General features: G+C 42.9%; 1 protein-coding gene across 5 annotated transcripts in view; it reads left to right on the top strand.

The window, feature by feature from the left end:
- Positions 1-12280, top strand: part of RAP1GDS1 (Rap1 GTPase-GDP dissociation stimulator 1) — a 160363-nt gene that overhangs the window by 102263 nt on the left and 45820 nt on the right. For all 5 annotated transcript variants that reach the window (XM_068232203.1, XM_068232220.1, XM_068232211.1 and 2 more), the window contains one exon: positions 6540-6668. In XM_068232203.1, the coding sequence (XP_068088304.1) occupies positions 6540-6668 (129 nt within the window). The remainder of the gene's footprint in view (positions 1-6539; positions 6669-12280) is intronic.

Genomic DNA, 12280 nt, shown 5'->3' with positions numbered 1-12280 from the left:
AGGGGATAACGAATCCTAAATGTAACGCTAAACCACGCCCACTTTCATTTTCATGAATTGCACATTCTTCCGTTTTAACGCATCACTAACGAATGATTACTGAATTATTACCGAATGCTCGCTAACCGCTGTAGATAAATTTGATGAATCCTGAAATAAACTTAACGAATTCGGTATTTTACCAAACTGTCGTTAACCAATTCGATAAGTCTTGATGAATCGAGGACATAGGCCTCGATTCATCAACACTTAGCAAATTTGTTAACAACAGTTTGGTAAAATACCGAATTTGTTAACTTCATTTCAGGATTCATCAAAGTTATCTACAGCTGTTAGCGAGCATTCGGTAACGATTCGGTAACGATTCGCTAAAACGTAATAAAGTGCAATTCATGAAAAAGAAAGTGGGCGTGGTTTAGCGTTACATTTAGGATTAGTTATCTCCTTCACGGCTCTGTCGTTATTCCTGTCAGATCATTGCTGACAGAGAAGATGGAGCCATTTGAAGTGGTTATGTGTCAGCTGAGAGTGATTCAAAGGCACAGAAGGGCAAGAATAAGGTCTGCAACCATATAAATTTGTAAGAGAATAGATTTATTTGCTATAACACGACATCTGCAGTGTCAGGGTTAACTAATATGCTAGCTGCACTATAATTTTTTAGAAAAGGCTCCTATCAAATTGTGGGATTGTCCCAACCACTTTCAGAATCCTGGTCCAGGTGTAAAGCCCTATTCAGAATGTTGCTACGTAGTGCTCAAAGGACTGCCTTTTACCCACAATTCCATGGGAATCTTATGGCCTTGTGTTAAAGTACCACTGTAAAATGGAAATATCGACACGTTACCGAATGGTTAACGAATTGTTATCGAATTCACACCGAATGAGGAAAAACCTTGATGAATACAACTAGAAATCGCTAAACTTCGAATTCGGTAATTTAACAAACTGGAAAAAGTTATCTCAAAGAGAATGATGAATCGAGGCCATAGTCCCCCTGCTGTGTGATGATGCCATCAATCTAGTTTCTGCCTGACATAAATTGTAAAGGCCAAGCTTCTAGGAGAATGGTGTCTGCAATTTTGACACCTTTACCCAGAGCAGCAGAAGGGACAGATCTTATCAAGGTTCCCTGGAAGTAGCTGACCTACTTTGACCGAGTAATCCCCAATATCTATATTTTCTTCATAATTCATGGCATAGCATATCTCTATGCCCATCAAATTGGCACAGGTGGGATTCCGTAGGACGCTGGTTCTCAGAGGTTTCCTGGCCAATCAGGCTCCCAGAACTGAAGTAAGACCGGTTTAAAGTAACCCTTTAATACCCCAGGGGTCTGGCCCCTCAAGCTTGGTATCATTGTTATTGGTAAATTCTGATTGACCTAAAAATATTAGATTTAACATAACCTGTACGGTTTTGGAGATAGAATACCCATCATGATTCAGATATATTCTTGTGTCCATGAGAAGGGGCTGGCGCATCTCGTGTTCCAAAGAGGTGTGTGTGATCCACGCCCTAACTCCTCCTTGCTGAAGTGAGGCAGCTCGCTCCCATTCTCTCCTCCATCTACACCAGGTCCCTCCAGGAAAGCAAAGTTCCTGTGTGCTTCAAAAGGTCCACCATCATCCCTGTCCCCAAGAAGCAGGGCATCTCCGACCTGAACAACTACAGGCCCGTGGCACTAACATCGGTCATCATGAAAACCTTTGAGAGGGTGGTCCTGTCCCACCTTAAGATTTCTACCTCGGCGCTACTGGACCCGCTACAGTTTGCGTATAGAACAAACAGATCCACTGATGATGCCATTAACATCTGCCTGGAGCTTACAAACAACCACCTGGATAAACCGAACTCATGTCAGAATCCTCCTGCTGGACTTCTGCTCAGCATTTAACACCATCTGCCACCGCATACTCCAAAACAATCTCATGGCACTGAATGTCCACCCCACCCTTCACTTATGGATTACACACTTCCTCACCAAGAGGTCCCAATCTGTCAAACTGGGGGATATCTCGTCTCATCCCAGGACAACAAACACAGGGGCTCCACAAGGCTGTGTCCTGTCACCGATCCTGTTCTCCCTCTATACGAACAATTGCAGATCCACTGTGGACTCTGTAAAAGTCATCAAATTCCCTGATGATACCACCATTGTTGGCCTTATAACAAACAATGACGAGCAGGACTATCGTCGTGAGGTCGACAGAATTTGCCAGTGGTGTAAGGAGAACAGGCTGGTCCTCAACACGGCCAAGACCGTGGAGCTGATAGTGGAGTTCAGGAAGAAGGCGCCCACTCCACCACCAATCTACATTGATGGCACAGAGGTCGAAAGAGTGGCTAGTGTCCGCCTTCTGGGCACTACCATCTCTAAGGACCTGAACTGGAAGGCAAACGCCACCTTGACCCAGAGTAAAGCACAACAGAGGCTGTTTTTCCTCTGCCAACTGAAGAAGTTTGGCATGGCCCAGGAGCTGCTGATGAACTTCTACACAGCTACCATTGAGTCCGCCCTCTGCTCATCCATCCTAGTCTGGTACGCTGGCTCCTCCAACAGCGACAGATACAAGCTGCAGAGGGTCATTAGATCGGCGGAGAGAATCATCGGCAGACCTCTCCCCCCGCTCGACCCTCTCCACAACTCCAGATTACGATCTAAAGCACTGAGAATTGCCAGTGATCCCTCACACCCGGGACACTGCTTTTTCAGCCGGCTCCATTCAGGCCGCAGGTTTCGAGACATTTACACCAGAACTTCGAGGCATAGAGACTCCTTTTTCCCCTCTGCCGTCAACCTTCTGAACTCCCTTCATCTCTAACGCCCCCCCCCCCCCCTCCCCAAATGCTACAGTTGCCGACTGAAGGACTGTCTAGTGTAAAACTGTTTAAACTGCACCCTGCAGACTACCGCTATACCGCTGCACATTTAACTATTAATATGTACTACCTATTATACTGTGTGTTTTTGTATGACTATGCCCTTATACTGTATGATTGTATGACTACGCTTTTTTTTTTTCTTATGTTGACTATGCTAATTTCCTATGTTGTTACTACTCTCAATCTCTCTCTGAGCAATTGTATGTGCCAAACCTTAAAAGATTTCTGATTCTGATATAAATTAACTGGGCCCAGGTTGGCCGAGGTCCAAAGTCCTTCATCTGAAGTCTTTGTAACATTTTATATATTTATAACATCGGACAGCCAGCTGGACACTGGCAGATCACTTGGATAATTTCTTCCAAAAGGGTCTCTATGGCAGTCGGCCATCTTGGACTTTCGCCAAAGACTTGCGATTGCCGCGTGGACTACCAATAACGGTATTTGAACTGTACATTAAGACATTCTGTTTCTTTTCACCTCTACTCTTTTTCCATCAAACCAATCTGTTCTGCCGGACAGGTAGATTTACCTGTGGGCTTAAGAATGCTATGTGTATGTAGTTTAGAATAAAAACTAACGATTTTATTGTTCAGTCTTGTGCCTGTTCTGGTCATCTGCTTGCTGCTACAAGGAGTCTGCCCTCTGAAGAGTCAGTCATTCTACCGCATTGTTTTATTAATTTTCTTATAAATTGTTGATTTGCTAGCTTGGTTGTAAATAACCGTTTCTTCCTTTTAGGAGTAGCTAGTTGGAGACTGTCCACTCCATTCAACCGGACAGTGGTGGCAGTGAAATTACCCGATTTCCAGCGCGAAATGGAAATTTTTTAGTTACCAATTGTACATACAATCGGGATTGTACATGTATGGGCACCTCCAACCAATCTTAACCGTTTACTTCGAACTCAGTGAATCTGCCTCCAGAAGTCTCTAGTGCATGAGACCTGCATGGTAACAGTGGCCTAGTAATACGGGATTGGTGAGTGATTGTCACCTTACATATTGTCGGCAGCTGCACGATCAATCTTTGTCAGTCTACTCACCGTACTTCCTGCGTATGCTAATGGGAGCAGATTAGACAGGATTGGCACGCTCTGTCACATTAACTACCTTCTTCTGACAATCCAGCAACCGGTCCTTATTGTCAGTCTGCTCACCGTACTTCCTGCGTATGCTAACGGGAGCGGATTAGATGGGATCGTGGGCTGGATTGTCACACAGTACTCTAGCTTGACAAAACTATAAACACAAGAAAAACTGATTGTTATACATGAACAGACAATACTGAATAAACTCAGTGCATTTACAGTTGTACAAACATATGATGAAAATGCATTTTAATTGTCACATGTAGCACAAGATCAATCAGAACAAAAAGAATGTATGAAAAGTAAGATACTTACCCCTCTTCTTTATACTGTGTTGTCTGCCATCTCCGTTTTCACTTTACACAGCTTTACTAAGAATGCCAGAAATGTGAGAGAATCATTCAGATATAATGGAGCCCTTTTAACATCATTATATGTGACTAGTAAAAAGGCCCGCCCATTTTTTAAAGGACACTAGGTCACAGCCGCTACCCCCCGCAATGCGCGCACATACGAGTCCCGCTTGCTCGCACCATTGTCCGAAGTATATACACACAGGGAGCTGCTTGCTTGGCAGTTGGAAAAAGCTGTTATTTCCCAAAATGCAATGAGAACCGCTGTCAACCACACACAGCAAACTGTCAAATCTGGCCCTGTGTCCTAACTGCCCTGGCTGCGCACATGCTCAGTACAAAAAGCCAGGGACACACAACCATTCAGTTGATGATGCAGGGACACTTGCATTTTACTGTGTAGGATTGTGGTTAAAGCACGTTTTACACTTCGTCTTCTGTTACGTTGTACAAAAAACTTTGCATTCTGTTGCAGAAGTATTGGTAGCCCCTTGTAGCTCTACAAGAGTAACAGTACGTTGTACGCGGCAATCCGTGAAGTGAAGCACGCTTTGATTGGAAAGTATGCCTCAAAGTATAGTTGCTCCGCAACGGTAAAGTGCACCGCAATGTGGTGCATCAATGTGAAAGCTGACTGTGACATAACATTCAATAAAAATTTGTTTTCCTACTTTTTATTAATCATACAGTTATCAAATTTGCTTTTTTGCACAAGTAATATTGTCTGTCTACAAATTACAAGTTTCCAAAGTGTAGTTTATCTTGCCCTAGAAGCTGCCTTTGCATTTTATTCCAGCTGCTTTTTATTATATATTAAAATCTTCTAGTGAGCTGTTGTGAACTGTGTGTGTACTTTAAAGTGAACCGAGCACCTTTTTTAGCACTCAGGACATTTCTATAGCACATGAAAAATGTATGCCAACAATCTTTTTCATTATAAAAACAAACTTTCATTTTACCTTGTATTTAATATTCAAAGTAGTTTTATTAGCCTGTTTTAGCTGGCCTGCCCGGCCGTCCCCGACCGCAAAGATTTCAGGAAGCTAATTGTTTTATTGAGCTAATTACCAAGAAGTAAACAATACCTTTTCATCAACAAAGGGGGTGGGTAATTAGGACTGTTTCTTCAAAGACATTGTGTGTGTCACGATCGCATCTCTGACTTCTGTAAATAAGGAATGTGAGAAGGGGAGGGGGGACCATGGCAGCTTCTATGCCAGGAGAAATTCCAGTGAAAGAGAATGTGCTCCGTTCCCTTTAAGCACAGAGAGCTTCTCAGAGAATGTTTTCAGTTGTTTACACACAAATGTAACAACATTGGAATGTAAACAAATATACTGTTTTCTCCAGTCTGGTTGCGAATTTGAAGCTGAATAGCTTTTGTATAGCAGGACAAAGTGCTGTGTTTAACCATTTCAGTGATGTACTGCTACAAATGTTTTCTGGGGTATAAGCTTTAAAGCTGTAAGGAATCTTTTAGAGCAAAGTAGAAGTGCTGACTTTCATGCATTTTACCTCACTGACTAGTGTGAATGAGACAACTTTCTTTGTAGCATTTTGCACACACTGCCTCTGTGCATTTCCTCCTGCTAAGACCTCTGTGACACGGCAGGCAGGTGGTTGAGCTGCCTGATAAATGTGCGCAGTTCAGCCTCCTATCTCCCATCCACCAGCCACCTTTCGGCTGCAATTTAAGGCAATGTTTGTAACCCGATGCATGTCAGTTTGACAAAAGGTACAGTTACCTTTACTCACATAGTATGTTTGAGAAGTAGTATGTTTTTCAGTGCATTCTTGCTAATGCTTAAAGTTAATTAAACCATGTTGTGTCTGCACGTGTTACATTGCCTTTGTGATTTCTCAATTCTGTATGAATTTGATCATTCCTTATGTTTTGTAGATTTTGTTTTTATTGCTGACAAAAATGGATTCTTTTTTTCTCTGTACATTGTGAAGGTTGGTGTAAACGGCCAGTCTGACTGCAGATGAATCGCTATTGCATTATAGTTTTCTGAACATGACATGATAAAATGCATTAAAACAATAATATGAATGCTTTGCAGTAAATTACATTACTGTCATGAATTATGTAAATGTGCCCATAAATCAGTGATAGAAGTGTTATTGAGCGCTTGTTTTCTATGCATGCATTTTGTAGCATTGAAATCTTGTGTGCTGTAAACCAACTGTGAGTTTCTCTCTGCTTCCAGATTCTCTGCAAGCTCAGCTCATCAACATGGGAGTAATTCCCACGCTAGTGAAGCTGCTTGGCGTACACTCTCAGAACACGCCTTTGACAGAGATGTGCCTTGTCGCGTTTGGCAATTTAGCAGAGCTTGGTAAGTATTCCATTCATTTACTTTTAAGCCGAACTAAATTAAAACCTATAAAATTATGAGCATAAGGTTTGCACATATTTTCCCAATTATCATAAAGCCCCCAGCCCCCCCGCCCCCCCCCCCCCCCCCCCCCCCGGGGGCCCTGCATATAATTTGGAATGTATGACAGTAAAATAATGATTTGGGACCATGATCTGAAAGGGTCACGGGAAAAAAACACAATCGGGAGCCTCTGGGAGCAGACTATTCAACATAAACAGCATAGAGGAATGAGTGTAGCTCTCCTCCATCAGATGTCTGTTTGAGTGAACACACTTTCCCCCACCCTCCACAGCCTCTCTGTAGTTCAGGCAGTCTTTGTGATTTCATAAAGCTCCACCTTCAGAGCTGTTATGACTAAAGACCACCAAACTACACTGCACATAAGCCCAAATATAAAAAAAAATTATATTAGATGGCATGTGCCGTTTATCCATTTTAACAGGATTATTAAAGAGAACCTGTACTGAGTAAAAATATTTAAAATAAACACATGAGGTAACTTCAAATGAACATTACATCGTTACCTTGCCATCAGTTCCTCTCAGAAGCTCACCATTTTCTTCTGACAATAATCCCTTCCAGTTCTGACAATATTTTGTCAGATCTGAAATATATCAGTTGCTGTCAGTAAAATATCAGTTGCTGTCAGCTGTAGCTGAGAGGAAAACTGATGTACCAGGTATTATCCATGTTTCCCTATGGCTCAAGTGGGCGATGTTACAGTTTAACTGTGTGCTAACCAGAAAGCTGTTATGGGTAATGGCCATTTTCAAAATGGAGGATGGAAAATTCCCTTGATCACAGGGAACAAACAAGATGTCTGACAGGAGAAAGACACTGAGGAGTAGACTACATGGTAGGTAAGTATGACTTGTGTATGCTTATTTTGACTTTTAATTTTCAGTTCAGGTTTTCTTTAACCTCCTTGCCGGTCTAAAAAATCCGGCAAGGAGGCAGCGCTGCACTTTTTTTAAATTTTTTTTTTAAAATCATGTAGCGAGCCCAGGGCTCGCTACATGATAGCCGCTGAGCGGCGGCATCCCCCCACCCACTCCGATCGCCTTCGGCGATCAGAGTATGCAGGGAATCCCGTTGAGAACGGGATTTCTTGCAGGGCTTCCCCGGTCGCCATGGCGACCGGGCGGGATGACGTCAGAGGGAATCCCGATCCGCCCCTTAGCGCTGCCTGGCACTGATTGGCCAGGCTGCGCAGGGGTCTGGGGCGGGGGGGGGGGGGGGGGCGGCTCGGCGCGGCGGGTAGCGGCGAATCGGCGGCGGCGATCGCGTACTACACGCAGCTAGCAAAGTGCTAGCTGCGTGTAGGAAAAAAAAATTATGCAAATCGGCCCAGCGGGGCCTGAGAAATCCTCCTGCGCAGGTTACCCCGAACTGTGTTCGGGATAACCGGCAAGGAGGTTAAGAAAAAATGGAAAAAAATTCATTATTTCTCAGTTTTCGGCCATTATAGCTTTAAAATATACAACTTTCTAAAATCTGCGCTTCAGGAAATCTAGCTGCAATTAAATCTACTAGCGTGGTGCGCTCTTAAATACCCGATGTAAGGTAGACCTAAACAAGAACAAAAACAAAGCAGCACTCCAGATCTCAGAAAGTCCGCAATTAGACCTGATAATTGTCCATCAAATGTCAGTAGGAATCTCCTTAAACATAACACATTGGATCATCAGGGCTCTTCTTATGCAGGCTCCACTCGAGAGCAATACGACATATAGATAAAACAGAGAAAAGGCATATAGTGTAATTCCGTTTAGGACCTTAAAATCACCACCACCGTTTCCGTATCCTAAAAACCGTGACAGAATAGCTTTAATGCACCGCTGGTGAGCACCACGACACCCCCCACACCTGTCCGCACTCACCCAGTGGGCCTCTTTAAGTCTCCGGAGGTAAGATTTACAGCATATAGGGGGTCACTATGCAGTATCGGAAGTCCACTTATCCACATCCCTTATTTTTTAGAGATTTCTCTCACCTTATTAAAACCCCTCCATGAACCCATTAATTTTTCCACCCCACAAAAGGACATTTGACTCGGGTCACACTGATGTTTCATCTTGAAATGCATTGATAAATTATGTTGCTCAAAACCCTTTCTGATGTTATTTACATGTTCCCCCACTCTTTCCTTTAATGTTCTGGTGGTGCGGCCCACATATTGCAGGCCGCAACTACACCATATTACGTACACCACCCCCACGGTGGCACACGTAATAAATTGCCTAATTTTATATTCTCTCCCATTTGACTTAGCTTGAATACTCACCTTTCTTTCTCCCTTCGATTCTCTACAACCCTTACAATTCCTACAGGGGAAGAATCCAGGCGTCTGCCACCCCACTAATTCCCTCTGTATAGGGGGAGTCACACAACTAGGTGCAATTAAATGTTTTAGATTAGGAGCCTTTCTGTAAATGAAGGAGGGTCTTTCTGGAAGGACACTCTTCAGAATATGGTCACTCTGCAGAATGCCCCAATGCTTACAGAGGATCTGTTCCATTTTCTTGTATTGGGCAGAAAACTCAGACACGAAAACAAAAGGTTTTTGTTCTCCCATGGTGCTTTTTCTCTCATCATAGATCAGTCCTTTACGATCTACTGTAGCTATTTCCAGCTGAAGCCTATCCAGCCACTCCTTCTCATATCCTTTCTCCTCAAATCTATTCTTAATGATGTCTGACTGCTCAAAAAAACTAGAGCTGTCAGAACAGTTCCTCAAAATCCGCATGAACTGTCCCTTTGGGACCCCTTTCAACCACTGTGGGTGATGGCAGCTTTGCGTATCAATAAAACAGTTCCGATCCGTCAGATGAAAAAAACATTTCATCCTAAAACCCGTTTGGTCCTTAAAAATATCTAAGTCCAAGAAATGGATACGAGTTAGGCTGCATTCGGCTGTCAGCTGAATATTAGGTCTGATCTGGTTAATTTCCTCGATAAATGCACGAAAACTCACATCATACCCTGCCCAGAAAATCAACAGGTCGTCAATATACCTTCGCCAAATTTTTTGAGATAAGAAGGCTTAGACAGTTAACTTAGATGACATTTTTAATGAGAATGCTCCGGGTTTAGTAGATCTAGAGGGAGATTTTAAGTCAGTACCTACGCTGATGAGTAGAGAACAATAAACCTGGTGGGATATTGCAACTCTAGATAAGTACCATAAAGAACAAATTGTACCTAAAAAGATTAGATAGGACATTACTCCTGATGATGGGGAGGATACAGAGGAAAATACGGTAGAATGGGAACAATTTTTTACTAAAAGCGGATTGGAGTTAATGAAAATTCTCATTAAATGGAAAACCAACCAGTTGGATAGATTGAGGAAAGAAATCGAGCAGATTAGATTGAAAACAGAGCCCCATAAAAATACCGAGGTATATAAATTCAAATCAAAACGCTTACAGGAACAACTGTTGAATAGTGAAAAAGTAATTATCTTAGATTAACAACGTAAATTTGTGAGGGACTTGGATGCTCGTAGGAAAAAAACCGCCTACAAATGGCAACCTATAGTAGCAAAAAGGCTACTGGTGGGGGACTCAACAGAGTACCGGTCCCGTGGTGGATAGTGCGAACAATCAGACCCCAATTAATAACACCAATGTACCCCCGAGTAACAGTGGTAATTTACATCCAAATCAGGAAACAAGTAGGGGAGTGATTCAGAATAACCAGATATATTCCCAGCCCAAGAGGGGAAACACTAGAGGTGGTAGAGGTGCGTATGAATACACTCCTAGTCAACAAGGACAATGGAGTAATGGTAGGGGGGATGAGACCATATCCTCAAGTTGATACCTTTAATCGGTTTCAACCGTTATTTGAGGATCGAGAAAACGAACAACAACATTTTTTAGCCCCACGCCCCAGATATTGGAAGGAGGACTGGAGAGGTGGGAGGGGGGACTCTTGGGGAGATCCAGAATGTACACCCAGAAAAAGAGGACCAGAAGGGGGTGTAGAGCAGGGAAGAGGAAACAAAAGGAGAAGACAGTAAGGGGAAAGGGGGTTTTCAATTTGAGTGGGGTGGATCTGAGTCAAAAAGAATTAAAATTGTTGGATCATGGCCTGAAGTATGCCCCCAAAGAAGAGTCTTAACAAATTTCAGATGTATATTGATGTCCATAAATATGTAAGAAAATTAAATGTGAAGAAATATTTTATTCAGAAGGAAGGTCCTATAAGTAGAGTGAATCATATACCAAGGTTTAGAAACGCTTCAGTTTTTAACCCTCAAGATTCCTCGAATCTCAACTCCGTAGATATATTTGAGAGGGTGTTTGGTAGGGTTGGTAGTACTGAGGAAGGATCAGTATTTTAAAGAATTAGGCTGGTGTATGATGAACGAACATATGAGAGATTAACTGGGGACCCCACAATTAAGATTAAACGAGACTTGACCCTGATGCTGGATGAGGGCCTCTTGAATGGTTTGATCGACCGGCCCACAGTAGGATACCTGGTGCCTTCTGCACCTAGGGTTCCGGTCATCTATCAACTTCCAAAGATACACAAAAATTTGGTAGAACCTCCGGGACGCCCAATCCTGAGTGGGGTCGGATCTATTATGCATCGACTAGGCCAATATATAGATTCCTTTCTGCAGCCCATGGTAAAGACCCTCCCTAGAATCTTGTTGGATACGAAGCACACGGTACAGATATTGGAGGATTTGGGTATAGAGGGAGAGATTTTGATGGCCACAGTTGACGTGGGCTTCCTCTATACGAACATCCCACATGATGAGAGTATAGAGGTGGTCACGTCGCTGTTGGATGATGAGGGTGACCTTCCAACATTGTTTATTAGATTCCTGGTGAAATTGTTAGAATTGGCATTGAAAAATTACTATTTTTGGCATAAGGGGGATTATTTCAAACACATCTTTGGATGTGCTATGGGGTCGTCCTTCGCCCCCAGTTTAGCTAATATATATATATGGCCCGGTGGGAGGAGGGAGAAAGATATACGAATAGGGGGGGGGAGAAAGTAAAACTTTGGCGAAGGTATATTGACAACCTGTTGATCTTCTGGGCAGGGGATGAGGTGAGTTTTCGTGCATTTATGGAGGAAATTAATCAGATCAGACCTAATATTCAGCTGACAACCGAATGCAGCCTAACTCGTATCCATTTCTTGGACTTAGATATTTTTAGGGACCAAACGGGTTTTAGGATGAAATGTTTTTTTAAACCGACGGATCGGAACGGTTTTATTGATATGCAAAGCTGCCATCACACACAGTGGTTGAAAGGGGTCCCAAAGGGACAGTTTATGCAGATTTTGAGGAACTGTTCTGACAGCTCTAGTTTTTTTGAGCAGTCAGACATCATTAACAATAGATTTGTGGAGAAAGGATATGAGGAGTGGCTGGATAGGCTTCAGCTGGAAATAGCTACAGTAGATTGTAAAGGACTGATTTATGGTGAGAGAAAAAGCACCATGGGAGAACAAAAACCTTTTGCTTTCGTGTCTGAGTTTTCTGCCCAATACAAGAAAATGGAACAGATCCTCTGTAAGCATTGGGGCATTCTGCAGAGTGA

The sequence above is a fragment of the Hyperolius riggenbachi genome, chromosome 1 (genome assembly GCF_040937935.1).
Source record: "Hyperolius riggenbachi isolate aHypRig1 chromosome 1, aHypRig1.pri, whole genome shotgun sequence".
In the NCBI taxonomy this organism is placed as follows: domain Eukaryota; kingdom Metazoa; phylum Chordata; class Amphibia; order Anura; family Hyperoliidae; genus Hyperolius; species Hyperolius riggenbachi.
The sequence above is the reverse complement of the archived record's forward strand: the minus strand, read 5'-3'. Positions and strand labels throughout refer to the sequence as shown.